Source organism: Salvelinus alpinus, chromosome 2 (assembly GCF_045679555.1).
Source record: "Salvelinus alpinus chromosome 2, SLU_Salpinus.1, whole genome shotgun sequence".
In the NCBI taxonomy this organism is placed as follows: domain Eukaryota; kingdom Metazoa; phylum Chordata; class Actinopteri; order Salmoniformes; family Salmonidae; genus Salvelinus; species Salvelinus alpinus.
Window position 1 is genome coordinate 27,453,687 of NC_092087.1, and position 25,975 is coordinate 27,479,661.

General features: G+C 41.9%; 1 protein-coding gene across 3 annotated transcripts in view; it reads left to right on the top strand.

Annotated features, from left to right (window-relative positions):
* The window catches only part of LOC139557661 (bis(5'-adenosyl)-triphosphatase-like), a 341,590-nt gene that overhangs the window by 123,433 nt on the left and 192,182 nt on the right, over positions 1-25,975 (top strand). For all 3 annotated transcript variants that reach the window (XM_071372762.1, XM_071372748.1, XM_071372754.1), the window contains one exon: positions 2,354-2,475. In XM_071372762.1, the coding sequence (XP_071228863.1) occupies positions 2,370-2,475 (106 nt within the window). In that variant the 5' untranslated portion in view covers positions 2,354-2,369. The remainder of the gene's footprint in view (positions 1-2,353; positions 2,476-25,975) is intronic.

A 25,975-nucleotide genomic window follows, 5' to 3' on the forward strand; every position in this document is an offset into this window, starting at 1 on the left:
TATACAGAATATAGCCCTATTTGGTAAAAGACCAAGTCTATATTATGGCAAGAACAGCTCAAATAAGCAAAGAGAAGCGACAGTCTGTAAGGGTGCGTGCTGGTGGCAGGGAAGTCAGGCACAGGAGATCGAACTTGGTATAAAACGGAGCAGTTTAATAAGTGCTCAAAAACTCAGAAAACCAAAATATACAAAATAATACAAGTGGGTACAAAACCCGTCGCACACCAGAACATATCTTCCACATAGCTTACAAACAAACAATCACCGACAAGGACAATGAGGGGGAACAGAGGGTTAAATACACAACATATAATGAATGGGATTGGAACCAGGTGGAACCAAGACAAGACAAGACAAAACCAAAGGAAAATGAAAGGGGATCAGCGATGGCTAGAAGGTCGGCGACTTCGAACGCCGCCCGAACAAGGAGAGGGACCAACTTCTGCGGAAGTCGTGACACAGTCCATCATTACTTAAATACATGAATGTCAGTCAATCCGAAAAATTTCAAGAACTTTGAAAGTTTCTTCAAGTTCAGTCGCAAAAACCACCAAGCGCTATGATGAAACTCATGAGGACCACCACAGGAATGGAAGACCCAGAGTTACCTCTGTTGCAGAGGATAAGTTCATTAGAGTTACCAGCCTCAGAAATTGCAGCCCAAATAAATGCTTCACAGAGTTCATGTAACAGACACATCTCAACCTCATCTGTTCAGAGGAAACTGCGTGAATCAGGCCTTCATGTTTAAATTGCTTCAAAGTAACCACTACTCAAGGACACCAATAATAAGAAGAGACTTGCTTGGGCAAAGAAACATGAGCAATGGACATTAGACCGGTGGAAATCTGTCCTTTGGTCTGATGAGTCCAAATTTGAGATTTTTGGTTCCAACCGCCGTGTCTTTGTGAGACGCAGAGTAGGTGAACGGATGATCTGCTCATGTGTTGTTCCCACCGTGAAGCATGGAGGAGGATGTGTGATGGTGTGGGGGTGCTTTGCTGGTGACACTGTCAGTGATTTATTTAGAATTCAAGGCACACTTGACCAGCATGGCTACCACAGCATTCTGCAGCGATACACCATCCCATCTGGTTTGTGCTTTGTCCCTCTATCATTTGTTTTTAAACAGGACAATGACCCAACACACCTCCAGGCTATGTAAGGGCTGTTCGATTCCAGAGTGTATCACAACTGGCCGTGATTGGGAGTCCCATAGGGCGGCGCACAATTGGCCCAGCGTCGTCCGGGTTAGGGTTTGGCCGGGGTAGTCCGTCATTGTAAATAAGAATTTGTTCTTAACCGACTTGCCTAGTTAAATGAAGGTTAAATAACAAAAATAAAAAAGTATACATTTTTTCTCTGTGTGGTGGATACATTGCATTTTGCAAATAACATGATTATTTGTCTCTCTGAAAGTAAATCATCAAGTGATTAGATTGTACATGTCTGTGAAACTCTTCATATCTAGCTCAAGTACCTCGTACCCCTGCACATTGATCTGGTCCTGGTACTCCCTGCATATAGCTTCATTATTGTATATTTTATTCCTATTCTGTTACTATTTGTATTTGTATTCATTTTTTAACTCTGCATTGTTGGGAAGTGCAAGTGTTCATGGTAAAGTATATATTATTTTGTGTTTTTCCCCCCATGTCTAATTGAATACTGGCCAATGCTAATTGAAACCTGGATTCCTGTGTAGAAGAAGAACAATTATTCTAGTGTGGTAAGAAAAAGTAAGTGAAAAGAGAACGAGACACTTACAGAAACATAGACAGATAACTTTCAAATATTTTATGTTTGCAGTAATAGATTTTTCCAGCAGGGATATCTGTGACAGCCGATAGAGAGGGCTTGGTCAGATGTGACGTCATCTTGGCAGTGCTCTTGATATCTGTGACACACTCTGATGAGAGGACTCATCATTTCACAAACGCAATTTCACCAAGCGAACTGCTGCAAATAGTGACAATCCTTTTTGTTTTAACTAGCTTCAAAATGAGCAATTGGCTCCAGTGAAGCGCATGGTTTAGTATCTCAGTATTGCTCATTACTGTGTTTCTCACACTAGGGTATTCTTTCATTTCTGTTACGATTGAGACTTTTCGATACGAAGAGACCGTTTTGAAATTTTTAGATGATGACACTCATTTCATGCTTGTTTGTCAGACTTCTGTACCTTGAAAGCTGTTTCATGAACGGTAGATTTTTTGGAAAGTGGTACTTTGTATTGTCCTTAGATACTTTCTGCAGTGTGATTTGCTGAACACCCAGTGAACCCTAACAGACAGCCCTGCAGCGGTCTTGCCTCAGTTCACCTTATTTGAACACTTCTTCCCTCTTTCAGGTCTGCAGTCATCACCATGTCTACATTCCGTTTTGGACAGCACGTCATCAAGGCCTCAGCAGTGTTTCTACAAACTGAGTTGTCCTTCGCCCTGGTCAACAGGAAGCCTGTGGTGCCTGGACGTATCCTTCAATTATCCCTTTAACAGGCCCTAACAGGGACACTGCTTGTTAGCTGGGGCTGAAGGAGAGGAAACGACTGAACCATCCTGAACCTTAGTCTGGACACAGGTAGGTCACAGCTCTCTCTCTCTCTCTCTCTCTCTCTCTCTCTCTCTCTCTCTCTCTCTCTCTCTCTCTCTCTCTCTCTCTCTCTCTCTCTCTCTCTCTCTCGCTGTCTCACCTCACAAGAACATTCTGTGCTCAATTTAGCAGTTCAACAGTTTGTCTCTTTAGTAAGGTGGGTGTGACCTCAACAATAGGCCAAGTAAACAGCTGTTTTCCACAAAAACAGAAGGAATAAAAAAGAAAACAGTGTCCCGCAATATGTGGACAAATGGATTTTTTAGATGGTATAAAGTTTAGTTGTGTGTGTCACGACATAACTTTTAAACATATGTTTACCTCATAATGGATATAGGCAGAGCGGGATCAGAGGGTTCATGAATCTTTGTCAGCTCTTGCCTTGCATCCACTCTCCTCTCTCTTTGGGTGAAAAATGCAATATTTTTGTCTATTAATCATCGTTTCAACCAGCAAATGCAAACCTTGCATTAATTTGCATGATTTCCATCGCTGATTTACTTGAATAATGTGCTTATTCTCTTTTTGGTATAATAATCAGTCCTTGGCTTTGTGCTTGAGTTCCTCAAGTGCTGTTCTGCATTGCATAACTTCTCTGTGTTTAGATTAACTTTGGACTTGGGGAGATTTTTCACCGCATTATAGGGCATTGCTGTATAATCCTTAAGTCTAAAGAAAAGGAAAAATGTTCTCAGGTTCTCAGGCCATGAGGAATACATTAGCATTATTTAATAATACACTTTTTTGTCCTACAGGGAACATTATAATAATGCCAGAAAGCAAATTCACTGAGTAGACACTGATTATCACTCCAGTGTTAAAGGGCACTTTTTGTTTCCTAAAGTGTTTGTATGTGTGCGTGCAAGTGAGTGTTTGGTGCCATACTACTGTCTTTACGCATGTGTATTTGAGTCGCTGTCTGTGTGACTATAGGTGAATCTACAGCCACAGTGGGTCCGTGTTGTTGTATATGCATTGGCACATAGCTCTACTGTTAGATGTGTTTTGTTGGCTGTGTGAGGGCTTAGATCAAAGCGCTATTCTTTGCATTCATATCTGTACATGTTGTGGTGTGGAGAGGTAAATAGGACTTAGAGCACTTGGCTGAAATCTGAAACATTAAATTGTTGTCGGTCTGCACTTGGACTTCCCAGGGATATTATGTGATATCTTTCCAGGGAATGCTGGGATGTAGGGTCTCTTGTGCAAAAGGACAATCCCTGTGTGTTTACACGGTATGCATTAAAGTCTGTGGGAAAACCCAACGGACATACATAAACTAAAATCTCTCTTTCCTTTTTCTCTCCTCTCTGTCTCTCCAGTGGCCCACCAAAGATTTTGTTAGTTACTCTCACTCAGATATCATATTGACATGGCATAAGTCATTGAAAACTGTTTAGAATTGCACGAAATGCTCACTTTCACTTACTTAGCTAGCAAATGCAGCTAGCTAGATTAGCCTACTCAAACACCCGATACAAACAGAGAGGGATGCTATGTTAGCTAGCTGGCTATGGCTATCCAACACTTGAACTCTTCCAAGTCAAGGTAAACTTTTGGTTTTATTAATTTATTGCCACTGGGGCCTGCCGGTGTAACTGCTAAACTGCTTGCTGTACACTGTTCTTCATGATTGTAGCGGGTTTGCTAATGCATTAGTTCTAGTAGCTACACTACATGACAAAAAGTATGTGGACACCTGCTCGTCGAACATCTCATTCCCCCTTTGCTGCTATAACAGCCTCCACTCCTCTGGGAAGGCTTTACACTAGATGATGGAACATTGCTGCAGGGACTTGCTTCCATTCAGCCACAAGAGCATTAGTGACGTTGGACACTGATGTTGGGCTATTAGGCCTGGCTTGCAGTCAGCGTTCCAATTCATCCCAAAGGTGTTCGATGGGGTTGAGGTCAGGGCTCATTGCTGGCCAGTCAAGTTCTTCCAGACAGATCTCGACAAACCATTTCTGTATGGACCTCGCTTTGTGCACGGAGTAATTGTCATGCTGAAACAAGAAAGGGCCTTCCCCAAACTGTTGCTGCAAAGTTGGAAGCACAGAATTATCTAGAATGTAATTGTATGCTGTAGCGTTAAGATTTCCCTTCACTGGAACAAAGGGGCCTAGACCGAACCATGAAAAACAGCCTCAGACCATTATTCCTCCTCCACCAAACTTTACAGTTGGCACTGGTCCAGAGTCCAATGGCGGCGAGCTTTACACCACTCCAGTCGACGCTTGGCATTGCACATGATGATCTTAGGCTTGTATGCGGATGCTTGGCCATGGAAACCCATTTTATGAAGCTCCCATTTTATGAAGCTCCCAGGCTGTTTAGAACTCGGTAGTGAGGGTTGCAACCGAGGACCAAAGATTTTTACACGCTTCGCGCTTCAGAACTCGACGGTCCCGTTCTGTGAGCTTTTTTGACCTACCACTTTGTGGCTGAACCGTTGTTGCTCCTAGATATTTCAACTTCACAATAACAGTAGTTGACCGGGCAAGTTCTAGCAGGGTAGAAATTTGACGAACTGACTTGTTGGAAAGGTGGCATCCTATGACGGTGCCATGTTGAAAGTCACTGAGCTCTTCAGTAAGGCCATTCTTCTGCCATTGTGTTTCAATGGAGATTGCATGGCTGTGTGCTCAATTGTATACACCTTTCAACAACGGGTGTGGCTGAAATAGCTGAATCCACTAATCTGAAGGGGTGTCCACTAGGGATGCAACGATACAGTGAGCCCACGGTTCGGTATGTATCACGGTTTGTGGGCCACGGTACAGTTTCACTATCTTTATATTTAAGAAAAGTGTGCCTTTGTATGACTCTCATACAGGGGAAGAGTGTGCAACACGTAGCTCTTCATCTCCCAATACAGTACATAGTGAACTGTCACAGTGAGGTAGCTTCCAGTACATAGTGAACTGTCACAGTGAGGTAGCTTCCAGTACATAGTGAACTGTCACAGTGAGGTAGCTTCCAGTACATAGTGAACTGTCACAGTGAGGTAGCTTCCAGTACATAGTGAACTGTCACAGTGAGGTAGCTTCCAGTACATAGTGAACTGTCACAGTGAGGTAGCTTCCAGTACATAGTGAACTGTCACAGTGAGGTAGCTTCCAGTACATAGTGAACTGTCACAGTGAGGTAGCTTCCAGTACATAGTGAACTGTCACAGTGAGGTAGCTTCCAATACATAGTGAACTGTCACAGTGAGGTAGCTTCTAGTACATAGTGAACTGTCACAGTGAGGTAGCTTCCAATACATAGTGAACTGTCACAGTGAGGTAGCTTCCAGTACATAGTGAACTGTCACAGTGAGGTAGCTTCCAGTACATAGTGAACTGTCACAGTGAGGTAGCTTCCAGTACATAGTGAACTGTCACAGTGAGGTAGCTTCCAGTACATAGTGAACTGTCACAGTGAGGTAGCTTCCAGTACATAGTGAACTGTCACAGTGAGGTAGCTTTGAGTTGCTCTGGAGGTCCAACTATCAGTGGAGAGAGCTAGATAGGGTGTCTGTGTCAATTAGTTTTCAATTTCTCTCCGTGATGTTTCATAGAGTTTGGGAATTACTTTGCTGCTGAAATGTGTGCGGGAGGGGACATTTAACACTGTTCAATTTTTTTCATCAGGTGACAAAATCCTGAGTCAGTATCCACCGAATAGGGCTGCAAATCTTTAGCTATGAATACTCCCACTGCTTTCGTTATTTCTTTATGTTTTTCTGAATTTGTCGCAAATTGTTGTTGGAAGGCAGCAGCGGGAGATTGTTGTGTTTTCACTAACGAGTGGACTCTCCTTGCTCCAGCTCCACCTGCATGGGATACAGCCGGGTGATGGCGACGTAAATGGCACATCATGTTAGAAGTGTTTCCACTCGAGTAGCCGACAGTGGCAAAGCAATGCTTTCAGACTGTACTTTGTTTGTTTACGGTCTTCTTACCCTCGTCATCGTATTGAACGCTGAATCCAAAATGTTCCCACACAGCGGATTTGAAAAACGGCGATGCCTCTTAAAATTTGCTTCTCTCTGTCTCGCTAGTGCTCGCTATTGTCACGTTGGAGCTGGGAGAATATTTGTTTTTAGTTTCCCATCTCTTCATGGGTCCCCTTTAGGGAAGTTTCCTACTGAGATGTCATTGCAAATTGTCCATTGGATGTTTAAGGGGGAGGGGGTTGTGGTCACTGCGGTTGCCACATTTTGAGACATTGCTGTGGAGTAAAGTTTGTCAGCTCTCAGGAGACCCCTAACGGCCTTGTGCCCCAAGCAGTTGCCTGCCAAGCCTGTTCACAAACTGTGTATCTGGTTCTGTGGATCTGATTGTACAAGGTGCGTGTAGTCTGCAGCGCAATAAGCAAGTTTTGGAAATTATAGGAAAATGACAGGCATATCGTAATTTCGCGGTTCACATGTGCGTATTGATCCGTAGGGGGCGTACCGAACGGTTCGACAACATACTGTGTACCGTTGCATCCCTAGTGTCCACATGCTTTTGTATATATAGTGTATGTTGACTATGATGTTAATATGGTGACAACGATGTAGGCTGTGTGTAGCGGTTAGCAGTTATGGTTTGAAGGTTTGGCTTGGAAAGGTTTTTTCATCATAGATAGCTGTTGTATTGTGAACTGAAGTCCACAAGCGAAGGGAAAAGGTGAGAGGAGGAGAGTGCGTAGATGCGAGAAGGAATTATATATACAACGAGCAAAGTGATCATGCTGTTTATGTGGCTGCTAGTTCTGTGTTTGCATGTGATCAGGGGTGCATTCATTCTGCCGATTCTATTGGAGTCTTATATCTCCCTCACTAACTTTAAGCATCAGCTGTCAGAGCAGCTTACCGACCATTGCACCTGTACACAGCCCATCTGTAAATAGCCCACCCAACTACCTCATCCCCATATTATTATTATTATTTGTTTGCTCCTTTGCACCCCAGTATCTCTACTTGCACATCCATCTTCTGCACATCTATCACTCCAGGCTATCACTCTAGTGTTTCATTGCTAAATTGTAATTATTTCACCACTATGGCCTATTTATTGCCTTACCTCCCTAATCTTACTACATTTGCACACACTGTATATATATGTTTCTATTGTGTTATTGACTGTACGTTTGTTTATCCCATGTGTAACTCTGTGTTGTTTGTGTCGCACTGCTTTGCTTTATCTAGGCCAGGTCGCAGTTGTAAATGAGAACTTGTTCTCAACTGGCCTACCTGTTTAAGTAAAGGTGAAATAAAGAAATATTGAAAAACGTTTCTTAAACGGAAGCAAATGGAACAAAACAGGGATAAACATACCTGAATTTGTTCAATTGAAACTCTCGTTTGCAACTGTTGGATGTTTACAACCTAGATCAGCTAGAGGCTAGATGCAGGCAAGAGTGTGCAAGATGGTATTGAATGTGTCACTGTCTGTCACCTTGACCGGGCAAGTATCTTTCAACCTGTGCACCTTCGTTGTAAACTTTCTTTCGTAGGCTAGGTTGTAACAACCTGATGATGGGTACAGGGAAAATGTTAGTATCATGTAATAGTCTAAACCTATCGATGTTACCGTGAGTTGGGTGAATGGAATATGAATGACAGTCATCCAATATTCTGTAATAGAAATAAGGCCATTCCCCCCCAAAAATGTTTTTTGTCCTCCCTCATCTTAAATGGCACCGACTGCCACTGGTACATGCTCACATGCATTCACCAGGGTTTCCGTTAGCCGGTAATTGGCTAACGTTGGAAAAAAACATGAAAAAGCGAAAAGCTGATAAATAAAGTTGTTGCAGGCCAAATTGACCGGGAGAAAAAACAATCCCATTGCAAAATAATGCTTTTTATTCAGCGATGGAAATGCCAGTCGATCTAAACACACTTGACCGTCATGCTTATCGGTCTATAAGTTAATTTGCATTACTTAGTGGAACTAAATCAAATCAAATGTTATTGGTCACATACACGTGTTTAGCAGATGTTATTGTGGGTGTAGCGAAATGCTTGTGTTTCTAGCACCAACAGTGTAGTAATATCTAACAAGTAATATCTAACAATTTCACAACAGTGCACACAATGCGTACAAATCTAAAGTAAAGGATTGGATAGCATACAGTACAGAGCCTATTTTGAGCAGAATATCACCTCAGCTCGTTGCTGCTGGAGTGAAACATGCTTTTATATAAGTACAGTCATTGTTCAACAACAGACATGGAACAGGACAAGGACAAGAACACCGGTAATACACAGACAAGAGACAATCATTGCAGCAGCGGGGAACAGAGCTGGGGAAATGACAAATATAGGAGAGGTAATAAACAGGTGATTGAGTCCAGGTGAGTCCAATAATTTGCTAATGCGCATGACGAGGGGAGGCTGGTGTGCGTAATGATGGTGGCAGGAGTGTGTAACGCAGGGCAGCCTGACAGGCCGGCTGAGGTACGGGCGCCAGCATTCCCCGATGCTTCATTTCATTGCTGCTGCATTCTGTAAGGACTGACGCTGGAGTAGAGAAGCAGGTACGGGGAGTCAACATTTAATTGGAACAGACATGGAACAGGACAAGAACAGTGTCAAAACCGGGTAATACACAGACGTAAGACAGTCAATGCAGCAGCAGGGAACAGAGCTGGGGAACTGACAAATATAGGGGAAATAATAAACAGGTGATTGAGTCCAGGTGAGTCCAATAATTCGCTGATGCGCGTGACGAGGGAAGGCAGGTGTGCGTAATGATGGTGGCAGGAGTGTGTAATGCAGGGCAGCCTGGTGCCCTCGAGCGCCAAGGGGGAAGAGCGGGAGCAGGCATGACACCAACGGCACGATCCTAGTCATATTAGCAAACCATCCTAGTTGTTGCATCTTTAGTGTCCCCATCTTTTTACATTTCTAACAGAGATTTTCATCTCTGTCACATATGAACCACACGCATCAGGTGCGCTGTATAGAAGTGTGTTTTCCGCAAATCGCATTTTGGCAAATGTTTGAAAACAACGTTTTATTGGCTGCTTCATTGCAGGAGTTGCATGTTCTGTTAAGATGAATTGCAATCATCTAAATTTGATTTCTGTCATTCTGAGCACCATTTAATTTTTTAATTTTTTAATTTAACCTTTATTTAACCAGGTAAGCTAGTTGAGAACAAGTTCTCATTTACAACTGTGACCTGGCCAAGATAAAGCAAAGCAGTGCGACACAAACAACAACACAGAGTTACACATGGAATAAACAAGCGTACAGTCAATAACACAATAGAAAAAAAAGAAAGCCTCTATATAGTGTGTGCAAATGACGTGAGGTGGTAAGGCAATAAATAGGCCATAGTAGCGAAGTAATTACAATTTAGCAAATTAACACTGGAGTGATAGATGAGCAGATGGTGATGTGCAAGTAGAAATACTGGTGTGCAAAAGAGCAGAAAAGTAAATAAAAACAATATGGGGATGAGGTAGGTAGATTGGGTGGGCTATTTACAGATGGGCTATGTACAGCTGCAGCGATCGGTTAGCTGCTCAGATAGCTGACGTTTAAGTTAGTGAGGGAAATATAAGTCTCCAGCTTCAGCAATTTTTGCAATTCGTTCCAGTCATTGGCAGCAGAGAACTGGAAGGAAAGGTGGCCAAAGGAGGTGTTGGCTTTGGGGATGACCAGTGAGATATACCTGCTGGAGCGCGTGCTACGGGTGGGTGTTGTTATCGTGACCAGTGAGCTGAGATAAGGTGGAGCTTTACCTAGCATAGACTTATAGATGACCTGGAGCCAGTGGGTCTGGCGACGGATATGTAGCGAGGGCCAGCCGACTAGAGCATACATTTCGCAGTGGTGGGTGGTATAAGGGGCTTTGGTGACAAAACGGATGGCACTGTGATAGACTGCATCCAGTTTGCTGAGTAGAGTATTGGAAGCTATTTTGTAAATGTCATCGCCAAAGTTGAGGATCGGTAGGATAGTCAGTTTTACGAGGGTATGTTTGGCGGCGTGAGGGAAGGCTTTGTTGTGAAATAGGAAGCCGATTCTAGATTTAATTTTGGATTGGATATGTTTAATATGAGTCTGGAAGGAGAGTTTACAGTCTAGCCAGACACCTAGGTATTTGTAGTTGTCCACATATTCTAAGTCAGATCCGGGCGGGCGGGTGCCGCCAGCGATCGGTTGAAAAGCATGCATTTGGTTTTACTAGAGTTTAAGAGCAGTTGGAGGCCACGGAAGGAGTGTTGTATGGCATTGAAGCTCGTTTGGAGGTTAGTTAACACAGTGGCCAAAGAAGGGCCAGATGTATACAGAATGGTGTCGTCTGCGTAGAGGTGGATCAGAGAATCACCCGCAGCAAGAGCGACATCGTTGATATATACAGAGAGAAGAGTCGGCCTGAGAATTGAACCCTGTGGTAGGTACCCCCATAGAGACTGCCCGAGGTCCGAACAAAAGGCCCTCCGATTTGACACACTGAACTCTGTCTGAGAAATAGTTGGTGAACCAGGCGAGGCAGTCATTTGAGAAACCAAGGCTGATGAGTCTGCCGATAAGAATGCGGTGATTGACAGAGTCGAAAGCCTTGGCCATGTCGATGAATACAGCTGCACAGTACTGTCTTTTATCGATGGCGGTTATATATCGTTTAGTACCTTGAGCGTGGCTGAGGTGCACCCGTGACCAGCTCGAAAACTGGATTGCACAGCGGAGAAGGTACGGTGGGATTCGAAATGGTCAGTGATCTGTTTATTAACTTGGTTTTCAAAGACTTTAGAAAGGCAGGGCAGGATGGATATAGGTCTATAACAGTTTGTGTCTAGAGTGTAACCCCCTTTGAAGAAGGGGAGGACCGCGGAAGCTTTCCAATCTTTGGGGATTCCATTATTGGTACTATTTTCTACATTGTAGAATAATATTGAAGACATCAAAACTATGAAATAATACGTATGAAATCATGTAGGAATCAAAAAAGTTTTATATTTGAGATTCTTCAAAGTAGCCACCCTTTGCCTTGATGACAGCTTTGCACATTTTTGGCATTCACCCAACCAGCTTCATGACGTACAGTAGTCACCTGGAATGCATCTCAATTAACAGGAATGCCTTGTTAATTTGTGGAATTTATTTTCTTCTTAATGCGTTTCAGCCAATCAGTTGTGTTGTGACAAGGTAGGGGTGGTATACTGAAGATAGCCTTATTTGGTAAGTCCATATTATGTCAAGAACAGCTCAAATAAGCAAAGAGAAATGACAATCCATCATTACTTCAAGACAAGAATGTCAGTCAATCCGGGAAAATGTCAGGAACTTTGAAAGTTTCTTCAAGTGCAGTCGCAAAAACCATCATGCGCTATGATGGAACTGCCTCTCATGAGGACCGCCACAGGAAAGGAAGACCCAGAGTTACCTCTGCTGCAGAGGATAAGGCCATTAGAGTTACCAGCCTCTGAAATTGCAGCCTAAATAAATGCTTCACAGAATTCAAGTAACAGACACATCTCAACATCAACTGTTCAGAGGAGACTGAGTGAATGAGGCCTTCGTGTTCAAATTGCTTCAAAGAAACCACTACTAAAGGACACCAATAATAAGAAGAGACTTGCTTTGGCAAAGAAACACGAGCAATGGACATTAGACCGGTGGAAATATGTCCTTTGGTCTGATGAGTCCAAATTTGAGATGTTTGGTTCCAACCACCGTCTTTGTAAGACTCAGAGTAGGTGAACGGATTATCTCCTCATGTGTAGTTCCCACCGTGAAGCATGGGGGAGGAGGTGTGATGTCGTGGGTTTGCTTTGCTGGTGACACTGTCTGTGATTTTTTTTAAATTCATTGCACACTTAACCAGAATGGCTACAACAGTATTCTGCAGCGATACGCCATCCCATCTGGTTTGCGCTTAGTGGGATTATAATTTTCTTTCAACAGGACAATGGCACAACACACCTCCAGGCTGTGTAAGGGCTATTTGACCAAGGAGGAGAGTGATGGATTGCTGCATCAGATGACCTGGCTTCCACAATCACCCGACTTCAACCCAATTGAGATGGTTCGGGATGAGTTGGACCGCGGAGTGAAGGAAAGGCAGACAATAAGTGCTCAGCATTTGTGGGAACTCCTTCAAGACTGTTGGAAAATAATTCCTCATGAATCTGGTTGAGAGAATTCCAAGAGTTTGCAAAGCTGTCATCAAGGCAAAGGGTAGCTACTTTGAAGAATCTCAAATATAAAATATATTTTGATTTAACACTTCTTTGGTTATTACATGATTCCACATGTGTTATTTCATAGTTTTGATGTAGAATGTAGAAATAGCAACAATTGTTTTTTTGAATGAGTAGGTGTGTCCAAACTTTTGACTGGTACTGTAGGTCCTGGAAATTTCTCAAATGGCCTGTAAATTAAAATCTTCCAGGTCACGTTATCCGCCGCCAAATTTTCCTAATGGAAACCCTGGCAACACACTCTCAAAAACACACATGGACACGAACACACACAAACACCATGAGAGCTGACGTGCTGCGTTGCATATGTGACTTGACATACAGGTCACACCGTTACTCTGGAAAGAACATCTTTGCTTTTTCAATAATGTTGGGTAATGAGAAAGCAGGTGTCACTTCCAGTCGATGAGATGGACAGTTTTGTGAGATATTTGAGGGAGAAAATGTGTTTTATGTTGCCGTCAGGCCTGCAGTGTTTCCCTACCTGTCGTGGTTATTGATAGAGCTTCCCGGCAATGGTTTTTCTGGGTAAATTAACAAGGCTGTCCAAGAGTCTGAATCTGAACTATATGTTCCGTAAAGTGCACTACCTTTTACGGAACATGATCCAGGTATTGGGTAATATAAAATTATTTGATTTTGCTTAATTAGCTCTGGTAAACAACACTGAACTACAGTGGCATAGGTGAAGGAGAACAGAGCTCCTAGACCCAAGACCAGCTATGAGAAGTTTACTCAAGAACATGAGGAAAATTACCTATTAGCGTTGCATGTGACATCCAGGCCTGGGTAATGTGTGCTAAGTTAAATTATCAATGTGCCTCTAATGACCATGTTTCAACAAGGCAGAGCTATGTAAATTGAAATTGCGCTCATGAAGATTATGTTTTCTATTAGAATAACAGTATACTGTTTGTAGATTGTATGCTTGGCATATAGTAAATCACTTTTGCATTGCACTGCATATAGCATAGTAGTACAGTAGTCGTTAATGATATAAACTTCCTGAGTTACACTGTACAGTAAATTAAATAATTTTTAAAGCGGAGATGTTTACAAATTGGTACAATATGACCCCCAATTTATCATGATATCCTTTTTGATGTTTACTGTTTATAGCAACATTACTCTAATTGGAGTGTTACTACCTTTAACACATCATTACCCTTTTAATCAGTGCCAGTGATCTACCTTTTTGATCTAGTGAACCCGGACCAAACTTACAAAGAATAAGTCTCAGTAAGTCTTGGTGTAAATTAACATCAAAGACAAATTGTGTATCAGCCTTCTACTGTATGCCACGGATAGGACAGCCTAATCATGTTGTCCGTTGGTGTCATGTAACTTTGCTCAGGCAGAACATGGCTGAAGGTCAAGCTTAAAATTCTGCATAATATCTTGTCATATCAGCGTTAAACATGCCCACTGCCAAGCCCTTTAGGGCCCCTGCTACAGCTCAAATCCCCCCGTCACAGGCATGCAAATCTCCCTGACAAGACAAATCACATCCTTTGATTAAACATCTTCTTTTTGGATAAATTCGTCATTAGTGAGATACTCAGAATAGTTGATTACATAGATCTAGTAATCCTATTGAAATGCATAATTAGCAACATTTCCCCCCCTCTTCCTGAGGTAGAAAATGGAGGGAAAGAAAGAGCTGTGATTAGCACGGCACAATGATCTCTCATTATCGTTCAATCTAGCAACACACATTACCAGACACACAGACCGGGATTACCACTGTATTATGGCTTAGTTCTGGAAATAGCCCCTAGGTAACTGTTTGAGAGCTGTGTTGTCATTGAGGTAAATGTCAGTGGATGACAGATATGTTCTTCACATTGCATTCTCAAGGAGATCAAACAAATGTGACAGACATTGGAGGTCGCACCAAGAAGGTCAATGATTTCTCAGACCTTTTTATGTGAATCCCCTTGAATATTGCTTTGTCTTTTCTTTTGCCAGCCTCTCCAGAATCACTCAGATCAGAGATTCTGCTTTGACAGTCACAGACCACTGTGGTGGAGAGAATACACTAGTCACGCTTGAAGACAACAGAATCATACACCATATGGACCACACACCATATACTGTCTACAGTAAATCTTCACTTAGAGGGAAGACTGAAGGGATGGTGATGTTCTCCCGTGTCAGTTTTCTAGGCATATTATAGAGACAAAGGTTTATAAACTCAGCAAAAAAAGAAACGTCCTCTCACTCTCAACTGCGTTTATTTTCAGCAAACTTAACATGTGGAAATATTTGTATGAAAATAACAAGATTCAACAACTGAGACATAAACTGAACAAGTTCCACAGACATGTGACTAACATAAATGGAATAATGTGTCCCTGAACAAAGGGGGGTCAAAATCAAATGTAACAGTCAGTATCTGGTGTGGCCACCAGCTGCATTAAGTACTGCAGTGCATCTCCTCCTCATGGACTGCACCAGATTTGCCAGTTCTTGCTGTGAGATGTTACCCCACTCTTCCACCAAGGCACCTGCAAGTTCCCCAGACATTTCTGTGGGAAATGGCTCTAGCCCTCACCCTCCGATCCAAATGGTCCCAGACGTGCTCAATGGGATTGAGATCCGTGCTCTTTGTTGGCTATGGCAGAACACTGACATTCCTGTCTTGCAGGAAATCATGCACAGAACGAGCAGTATGGCTGGTGGCATTGTCATGCTGGAGCGTCATGTCAGGATGAGCCTGCAGGAAGGGTACCACATGAGGGAGGAGGATGATGTCTTCCCTGTAACACACAGCGTTGAGATTGCCTGCAATGACAACAAGCTCAGTCCAATGATGCTGTGACACACTGCCCCAGACCATGACGGACCCTCCACCTCCAAATCGATCCCGCTCCAGAGTACAGGCTTTGGTGTAACGCCCATTCCTTCGACGATAAACGCAAATCCGACCATCACCCCTGGTGAGACAAAACTGCGACTCGTCAGTGAAGAGCATTTTTTGCCAGTCCTGTCTGGTCCAGCGACGGTGGGTTTGTGCCCGTAGGCGACGTTGTTGCCGGTGATGTCTGGTGAGGACCTGCCTTACAACAGGCCTACAAGCCCTCATTCCAGCCTCTCTCAGCCTATTGCGGACATTCTGAGCACTGATGGAGGGATTGTGCGTTCCTGGTGTAACTCGGGCAGTTGTTGTTGCCATCCTGTACCTGTCCCGCAGGTGTGATGTTCGGATGTACGGATCCTGTGCAGGTGTTGTTACACGTGGTCTGCCACTGCGAGGATGATCAGCTGTTCGTCCTGTCCCCCTGTAGCGCTGTCTGAGGCGTTTCACAGTACGGACATTGCAATTTATTGCCCATGCCACATCTGAAGTCCTCATGCCTCCTTGCAGCATGCCTAAGGCACGTTCACGCAGATGAGCAGGCACCCTGTGCATCTTTCTTTCAGTGTTTTTCAGAGTCAGTAGAAAGGCCTCTTTAGTGTCCTAAGTTTTCATAACTGTGTCCTTAATTGCCTACCGTCTGTAAGCTGTTAGTGTCTTAACGACCGTTCCACGGGTGCATGTTCATGAATTGTTTATGGTTCATTGAACAGGCATGGGAGACAGTGTTTAAACCCTTTACAATGAAGATATGTGAAGTTATTTTTACAAATTATCTTTGAATGACAGGGTCCTGAAAAAGGGACATTTCTTTTTTTGCTGAGTTTAGGTCTTTGCAATCAGCACCATCTTCTCAGATCGTAGCATGTACATTGACAGTGATGCCAATAGGGGGCACAAGGGCACATGTCACCTCAGATATATCCTTTTTTTTCAGATGGTAAATTAATTTCTAAACATTTTTAAGACCACTTTTTTTCATAATTATTTATAATAAAATTTGTCAGCTGTATTTTGTGGAAGGGGACACACTGACTGGACCAGGCAAAGAGTTCCTCCCTATTCTCCCTAGTAAGTGGTTCCTTACAAGTTGCACAGAGAAAATATACACTAGATACTCCAATGCAGTATAGTCAGTGGAGGAGGAGAGAGTGTAGAGTGACACACACAGCATTTCATTTTGATTTTAGCTGCCGGTGATGGGCAGGACTCGCTGGAGGTATATCTGTTTATAAATCAATTTGATCAAGCTATGTAGCCTATTGATTCGTTGTTGATGAATAAAAAAAAATCTATGTTTTGTTTCTCTATAATACTAGCCACCTAGCAATTTCTTTAGTTAACCAGCTAGATAGGTTCCCAATCTCCCAATGTCATAACTAGCTAACAAGCCATTTCAGGCCATCAATAAAGTTAGAGTAGCTTGTCTAACTATCTTAGCTGGCATGCCTGCTGGCAAGGTTGCTAGAGTTTAGAAAAGCAAGCAATTACTAGATGTACTGAATAAGACTTAAAGTCCTTTCCATCTTTTACCTAGATTTTAGCAGAGATGCAGAGAAGCATAGTTTCTTAAACAATTTAACCACCTGTCAGAAAGATACAGAATCTGGCACCTTACGATGATCTCATTATATACCTACAGTATGTGTGTATTAATTATGGTGCCATAATATGTTGATTGATTGATGTATTGATGATGTGTGTTATGATCCAATGTACTGCGTTTTAATATGGATATAACATCCTCGGCATTTTAGTGTAGGATATTGAGATGTGTGATTTACAACAGTCAGAATGACCCCCTCTGGAATGTGTAGAATAGAATAAGGCATAACGATTACGCAGGAAAAAGCTTGCAGGAAAAAGCTAAAGAATTCGAAATTCTCCAACTTCCAGGTGCCCAGGCCCACTCTTGACCACCCCTCCTCCATCCTCACATACATCATGCACGCTCTAATAATCAATGACGCCCCTGTACATTGATATAGCTCCTTCTCAAATAGTGAGCTCTTAATGTCTGAAATGATCTCTTCCAATTTCAGACAGCCTTTCTACACAGCCCTGTCTTTGATGTGATCACATTAAATGTCACAACGATAGAAGAATGCTTTGAGCCAATGCCACCCCCAAGCGTTTGGCATGCTAGCCTATATATCCAAAAGGTTGCGTAGGCCTACAGGGTAATGTACACTGAGTATACCAAACATTATGAACACCTTACTAATATTGAGCATCACCCCCCGCCTTTTGCCCTCAGAACAGCCTCAATACATCGGGGTATGGACTCTACAAGGTGTCGAAGGCATTCCACAGGGATGCTGACCCATGTTGACTCCAATGCGTCTCATAGTTGTGTCAAGTTGGCTAGATGTCCTTTGGGTGGTGGACCATTGTTGATACACACAAGAAACTGTTGAGTGTGAAAAACCCAGCAGCGTTGCAGTTATTGACACAAACCGGTGCACGTGGCACTTAATACCATAACCCTTTCAAAGGCACTTAAATCTTTTGTCTTGTCCGTTCATCCTCTGAATGGCACACATAAACAATCCATGTCTCAATTGTCTCAAGGCTTAAAAATCCTTCTTTAAGCTGTCTCCTCCCCTTCATCTACACTGATTGAAGAGGATTTAACAACATCAATAAGGGATGATATGTATACTCATTGATCACCGGCATTGTGGAACTGGAACCCATTACCTGTGTTTTCTAGCATCATAAAAAATCCAATGGACATTTTTTCAGGATGAGCGCTTATTCTGTTCACAAAATACTGTGATGTGATTTGCCTTTCTGAACAATTATGTTATCCAACTGAGAGTTAGCTTCACATAGTTTGGAGGTTAAAATAATTATTATAAAATAGGTTTGGCGTTGGGGACCAAAATCAATGCTATCATATTGTTAGCTTGCAGTTTTGACTTGACAATTTGCCATATTTCTACCATTTTGGCTCGCCTTTATACTCTGTATAATTCCATTATTGAGCCAATAAAAGGAGGATTGATTCTAGTCTATTTCGATTTTTAATTTGATTTGTAAGGACAGAGAACATTTCACTGTGTTATCAGGAATAGAATTGAAGCACTGATGCTTTAAGAAATGTGTTCAGAATCTGGGATCTGTAGACGTGTTGTTTCAGGTCGTAAAATATGTTCTGATACTGGAATATAGATACTAGGTTCAAAAGACATCCTTCTTTCCCCAGTTTGTGTTGCTGACGAGTTAAGCTTCTCCGTCATAGCCAGAAATAAAACATGCATCAGCAACAAGAGACATTGATTTATTAAAGTCTTGTTGGGGTTTTTAACCCTCTACAAACTTTTCCATTACCTAGAACAAAAGTGAAAGTGTTGAAGCAACTTCTTCATTGAGTGTTAGGCCTACATTTTCCTCTTCTGTTTTTAAGACAAGGTAGACTTTTGCATTATCGCATAGCGTATTTGGCCTTTTGATTTGAATGTAAGCTCAGTCGAGAAGATGTACAGTGTTGACTATAAAATTATTCATTATGGATAGTGGATCTGCTATAGTTCCTATCACTGTATGCATTTGTCACCAGGTTCCATGGTTTATCTTCTCTGTTTTATGTGATGCACTGTGCTGTATCTGGTTCTACCCTCCTCTTGGAAAGGGTTGTATGTAGCTTCTTTACTGTGATGGCATTTGACAACTCTCCTAACCCATTCCTCGACTGTCTGTCAGAATCCTCCTTTAAAACATCTCCCTCTCCCTCTTAACTGATACTCTACTCTATGATCATCTCTCCTCTCCTCCCCTTTCCTTTCCTCCCTCCTCCAGGCCCATGTTCTGCTGATAGTGCAGCGAAATTCTATGCTCCTGGCGACTGTAGCCCCTCATGTCCAGCCGGCTGGCTGCATGGATCACTGTGCTTCCACGCCGGCAACCATACGAGAGAAATCAGGTCATTGAGTATTCTGAGCTGCAGGAGGCACTAAGCCTCAACCTTTTTATCTCTATCGTGTTTACGTCCATGTCTGTTCAGGGATCCACAGCCTGGTGGGAATGGGGCTCCAGCAGGACCCCCTGCACCACAGCCCACTCAGAGGACCCCGACGGCTGGCACTGCCAAGGCCAGGATGGGGGTGGGTGTGACAGGAGATGGAGGTTTTTGAGTTTTACCCTGCAGTGATACGGCTCGTCTGGATGTCTTCCCAGTCCACTTTTCATCCAACACACACACTCACACACACATACTCACACACACAAAGAAACACACATAAGTCATGAAACATTTATCCCATCATGCATGTTTGTCCATGGAAAGTAAGGTAATGTTTCACATATAGTTTCAAAGGGACCCAGTTAAGATTCTGGAAGGGACAAATAAAACAAAATCTTGTTTTGGATCCTGCATTTTAGAAAAGTCAGCCTCTTGAATATAATATTAGACAAACAAAAAATGGCCTACTTTTTAGTTTTTTACTAAATCTGAATTATTGCAAGCCACTACACATCTCCAATTAAACATGTGTATGCACAGGTTCTTTTTCTTTTGAATTTTCTTTGAAGATGTTTTATTTCATGTACATTATCACTACTAAATGACTTGCCTTACTAAATTATTCCTTGTACTATCTTACACAAAGCTCTGGTTTCATGTCTAGCTCCTCATCATGGTTCTCTATGGGGCCTTAGTCTTGTTTAGGGTCGATGCACAATATATACTCCTCTGCTCTTTCTCCGCCCTAGTTATCAATAAATGAAGTTCTCACCTAAAGACTTCTCCCTCGAAAAACAAGCATTTGACATCTGGAGGATCACTGAGTTGTTTGGCCATAATGTTAAGTAGGTTGTTCTGTTGGTTTTCCACCCAACCGTTGCCCCATTAGATTGAATATTTCCTTTCATGTTTGTCTAACAGCTGTACTTTTCCGTTTGTTATCCACATGAAGATGTTATTGCCTAAATGCATTTGTGGTCATTGCATTTAGTCTCACCAGCATATGTACATTCTTGTCACCTGAACACTACTTCAAAGGTAGTAACTTGCTCTGTCTCTTTTCTCATCTCACATGGAACCACCCCCATGCTTGTTCTGACCTCTGACATGCCCTTTTCAATCTAACAGGTTTTAGTTGAATGTTAGGGAATAATAAGGATTTTATAAGATAAAAAATATAATGAACAAAAATATAGATGCAACATATAACAATTTCAAGGAATATTTCATGTAAGGAAATCAGTCTATTAGAATAAATAGACATTAGGAATTAATCTATGGATTTCACGTGACTGGGCAGGGGTGCAGCCATGGGTAGACCTGGGAGGGAATTAGCCCACCCACTGGGGAGCCAGGCCCAGCCAATCATAATGAGTTTTTCCCCACAAAATGGCTTAATTACAGACAGAAAACACCTGTCAGGTGGATGGATTATCACAAATGTGTGCACAGAATTAGAAAGAAATAAGCTTTTTGTGCATATGGAACATTTCTGGGATTTTATATTTCAGCTCATGACACATGGGACCAACACTTTACATGTTGCGTTTATATTTTTGTTCACTGTATTGCATGTAAACATCTTAAAGTAAAAATATTTGTTTATAAGAACTAACAGCTGCAAATATAGTGCATGTGAACATCTTTAAGTAGACCACACTGCAATGTCAATATTCCAGGAACATAGGCCAAGCATTGCACAACATGTTTTGCTAAATATCTACAGTACAATTGATTGACATCGTATGCTTAAATGGCACTGTGTATTATGAAAACCTGTTTTGGGAACTGCACAATTATCTTCTGAGAGCTGTAATTAGTCTTTTTAACCCATTTTGGAAACAATTATTTTATTGGACAATACCTGAGTGGATGATGACAGTGGGGCAGAGGACAGTGTGGGCTACTTTTCCCAACAGTCGGTTATAGGCCTATAATCAAACAGTTGTAGCCTATTTTCAGCAGATGCATTTTGAGAAGCATGTTTACCACTGGATTCTCTCTTGCTGGGCAGCAATGACATGGACAAATGCAGTTGTGTTTTGTCATTTCTCCGAAGATCTTGCATGTCTCTTATGGAACAGTTTATGAAACATAAATCTATTTGTGCCATTTTGGCATAGTCTGTGAAATGGCCAAATTTAACTGTAAATTTTTTTCTTCCATAAATAGCATTGACTTGGAATCCGAGAAAGCATCACATGTTTTGTTTCCAAGATGTTGTAAGATCTCTCTTTTATTGTTCAGACAAGGTGGACAGAAAAGTGAAAAATAATCAGTTTGTCAAGGGCAAAAAATAATATCCAAATAATCAACTGCCAGTGACTCTGGAAAGAACAGGGGATAATTATGTCTGAGTAACTCTTATATAGATGAACATGACCGACCATTATGAGTGTGTGTGTGTGTGTATGTGTGTCTTTTTTTCTGTCTGTACTACTGTGTGTCTGTGTCTGTGGTTTTGTTGATGTGCAGGACAGTGGGGATCCCAAAGACTTTGATTGCCAAGGCAGATTGAGGTTTGGCCTCCTTTTTTGAGTTGAGAGACTTGTTTCATAATTAAAAGCACTCTCCCATAGGCCTGCTCCAGATGTGATAGTGAACTTGCTGGCCTCTTCTATGCCACTGAGAGAGATGCTGGAGACAGCTAGACATCTTTAAATGTTGTACAGAGGCCTTGGTACCAAGGCATATTTCAATTATTTTGAACCCCCTCAAGATGTATGTGGACCTTAAAATAAACATGGTATCTGACTTGAGTGTGTCTAGTATCTATAGTGCAGTAACTGTAAAGGAACTCTAAAAAGCAACAGATTGGTGCTTGTAGTGTTCCAATCAATTAGCATGTCAAAAGCATCATTATTCATAATTAACTTGTATTACATCAAGTAGGCACTTAAAGTGTGCCTACGATCTTTATTATTCCAAAGTTCTTTTTTTTTTTGGGGGGGGGACAATTGTTTGTGTGTGTATGTGTGTGTGTATGATTGCATGTGTGTGTGATTGCATATGTGTGTGTGATTGCATATGTGCGTGTGCATATGTGCATGGTTGGGGAGTAGCTGATTACATGTAATCTGATTACAAAAAAATTGTAATCAGATTAGAGATACTTTTGAAAAATGAAATGATTATTTATTGGATTACTGTTAAATTCAGAAAAGCTGTTTGCAGGGGGGAATAAGCATTATGACACCTTTCTGTTTTCTCAATGACATTCAATTCAGCATTGAAAAAGGTGCAATTTTTAATTTGTTCCACCTGAGCAAGTCTGACCACAATTCAGAGATCACTATGATGACACACCAAATGGGTTTGATGGATCCTTTTTGTCTTCTTCTAATGCCTCTTAAGGAAAAAGTAATCAAAAAGTAACTGAAAGTAATCCGATTATGTTACTGAGTTTGTGTAATCTTAAAGTTATGTTACTGATTACAATTTTTGTACAGGTAACTAGTAATGGATTACATTTAGAAATGACCCAACCCTGCGCACATGTGTGTGGTTAGCATATCTCTGTGTGTGTTCAGTATGTGATATATTCAGGTCTTTGTGTGTATGGGTTTGTGCTGCATGTGTTGTGTGTGTGTGTGTGTGTGTGTGATAAAGTGCTGTTTTTTATTATTATTCTCCTTCACATTACAGTCCCAGAGACAGATGACAGTTGTAGTTGGCGGATGATTCAGTGAGTCTCGCTGGGAACTTATCCGTGGAAATAGCAATAAGGAATTTATGAGCACTAACTATGCTACTTGTAAATTCACATTTCTGAAAGATATACTGCACTGGCCTGTACCGCCATCCTCACTCACTTTGATTCATATCAGTGGCTGAATACAGGATTAGAAACCACTGATTATTTTATTATTCTATGGAGCCATAGGCAGTCAGGGCTGAATTAGACTAATGTTTGGACATGACTGCCAGAGAATAGGGGAGTAGGAGCAGAGAACAATATTGGCCTCTACTGATCTTTTGAAAGATTTGTATAGGACAGCATGCCTTTAGGGGTGCCATCAATAGTATGTAAAGTAAATGAACTGTTATGGCAAACACAGTAAACAATATGCATTTCAATGGACATAACACCATAACTGTCTTTTTTTTTTTTTTAAGGGTCAAGACTCTGCTGTGGATGTATGCCCTACCTTGCCTTCAATTAATCACATGTAAACTCATTAGTATGACTGTTACAGTATGACTGTTTCAGGCTCTGATCAGGCCCTACACCCAAACAAGGGCACTGCGTTCATCCACCTCTGGCCTGCTCGCCTCCCTACCTCTGAGGAAGTACAGTTCCCGCTCAGCCCAGTCAAAACTGTTCGCTGCTCTGGCACCCCAATGGTGGAACAAACTCCCTCACGACGCCAGGTCAGCGGAGTCAATCACCACCTTCCGGAGACACCTGAAACCCCACCTCTTTAAGGAATACCTAGGATAGGATAAAGTAATCCTTCTAACCCCCCCCCCCCCCTTAAAAGAGTTAGATGCACTATTGTAAAGTGGTTGTTCCACTGGATATCATAAGGTGAATGCACCAATTTGTAAGTCGCTCTGGATAAGAGCGTCTGCTAAATGACTTAAATGTAATGTAAATGTAGATTATGCACCCTGTGAGAATGAATACATTGGTGGCATCGTATACTGTAGCTGGTCGTTGTGTTTAGCATGTTCTTGATATGGTGTCAGAGAGCCAGCTCTACCTCATTCAACTTCCTCTGTACACTCTTAGAAAAAGTGTTCCAAAATGGTTCTTCGGCTGGCCCCATGGGATAACCCTTTGTGGTTCCAGGTAGAACCATTTTGGAGAGATCAACTGATCTGCTGGTTTATCTTTGTGGATTGTCCGTTGCAATCAAGAAATCCAGTGGTATCCTGCAGGAGCGAGTTAAGTTCTGCCTGTTCATTACAATCGAACCCAAGTGTTTGTGCAGCCTTTTATAAATTAAAATAGCCCTACTCCACTGTCCTCTAAAGTCCAATGTTTCATATTAATGTAGGAAATGTGGGGTCATCTGTTATAGAGTTGGAGGCGTAGAGCTGTCTGGTCTCTCCTCATGCAGTACAGTATGCTTCTTCCTCCTGATTTTGTTCCTCCGTGTAGGACCCATTATGTGCTTGGCTCGCACAAAGGAAAACAGGCCCTGTGTGACTCCATTATTCATTTCTTAATTTCACATTGGCAGAGTAATTGAGAAATAATGTAAGGGTGGGAGATACCTGGACAGAAAGCAAATGAAACACTCTATTCTCATGGAAATTATGGAAGTTTACTTTGGTGTGGTGGTGAATAACAAAATGTTAACTCTCCTACCCCACCCCCACACCACACTTTGCTTTTGTCTGCCAGGTTTATGGAATCTTCTGGTTTTCTCTACTGGAAAATATGACATTTTCCAGAGTGATCACTTTCCTTTGCATGACTGGTTGTGTGTCATTTGATGTCCTCGAGGGAAAGCAGGAGATGATAAAGCTGGTTGTTTAAAGACAGTCTAAACACAAAGCTCCTCCGTGACAGATCCACACTCCACACTGACTCTAAGGCTGATTGAATGACTTTCTTTCGCTTTTTTTATCCTTTCCTGTTGATTTCATTTATTAAGCATTGCTAATTGAAAATATGTATTCATACCATCTCTCGGATCAAAGTACCATCCTAATGACTGGTAATCAATAAATTAATATTACAAAGGATCACAATGGTCATTTTTACTACATTCTGATAATGATTTAAGCGTATGACTAATAAGGTCCATATGCACAAGCTGTGGTGAATTCTCATCTACGTAAGTAAGGGATAATCAACGAGGGGCTATGCGTTCAATGGAAAATAATGAACGATGTGGATGTGTTCCACAACGTGCTAGCGGAGTGAAACTAATCTTCCACAGAGTTGCATTATTTTTCAGAGAACGCATAGAGCCACGAGTTGATTATCCCTTTTATACCATGGCTATACTTCAAATTTGTCTCTAAAAGTGTGTTCAACATCCACTGAAGTAGCTAGGAGGTTTACTAGATAGAGACAGTAGTTGCCTTGGTAACCAAACAAACAGACTTGCTAGTTTAGCGAACCATCAGTCCTAGCTTGTTATTATGAACATCTAATTCAACAATGCCAATGATGTTTTCAATTCGACTTTTGCTTTCAAAATGAGCTCGAACATGTTAGAATTAACTATAGCCATTGAAAATTACCATGCAAATATACTGTGCGTTATAGGGAAATAATGCACGCTTTAGAATGCCCTTCAAGCCGATCAGAAACATGTATCAACAATGCCATGGTATAATTGAGTGATAATGCAATCGAAGCCGGTGTTTGGAGGATGTTCGTCGAGGGCCTGAAAAACCGTGCCTTACGTAGA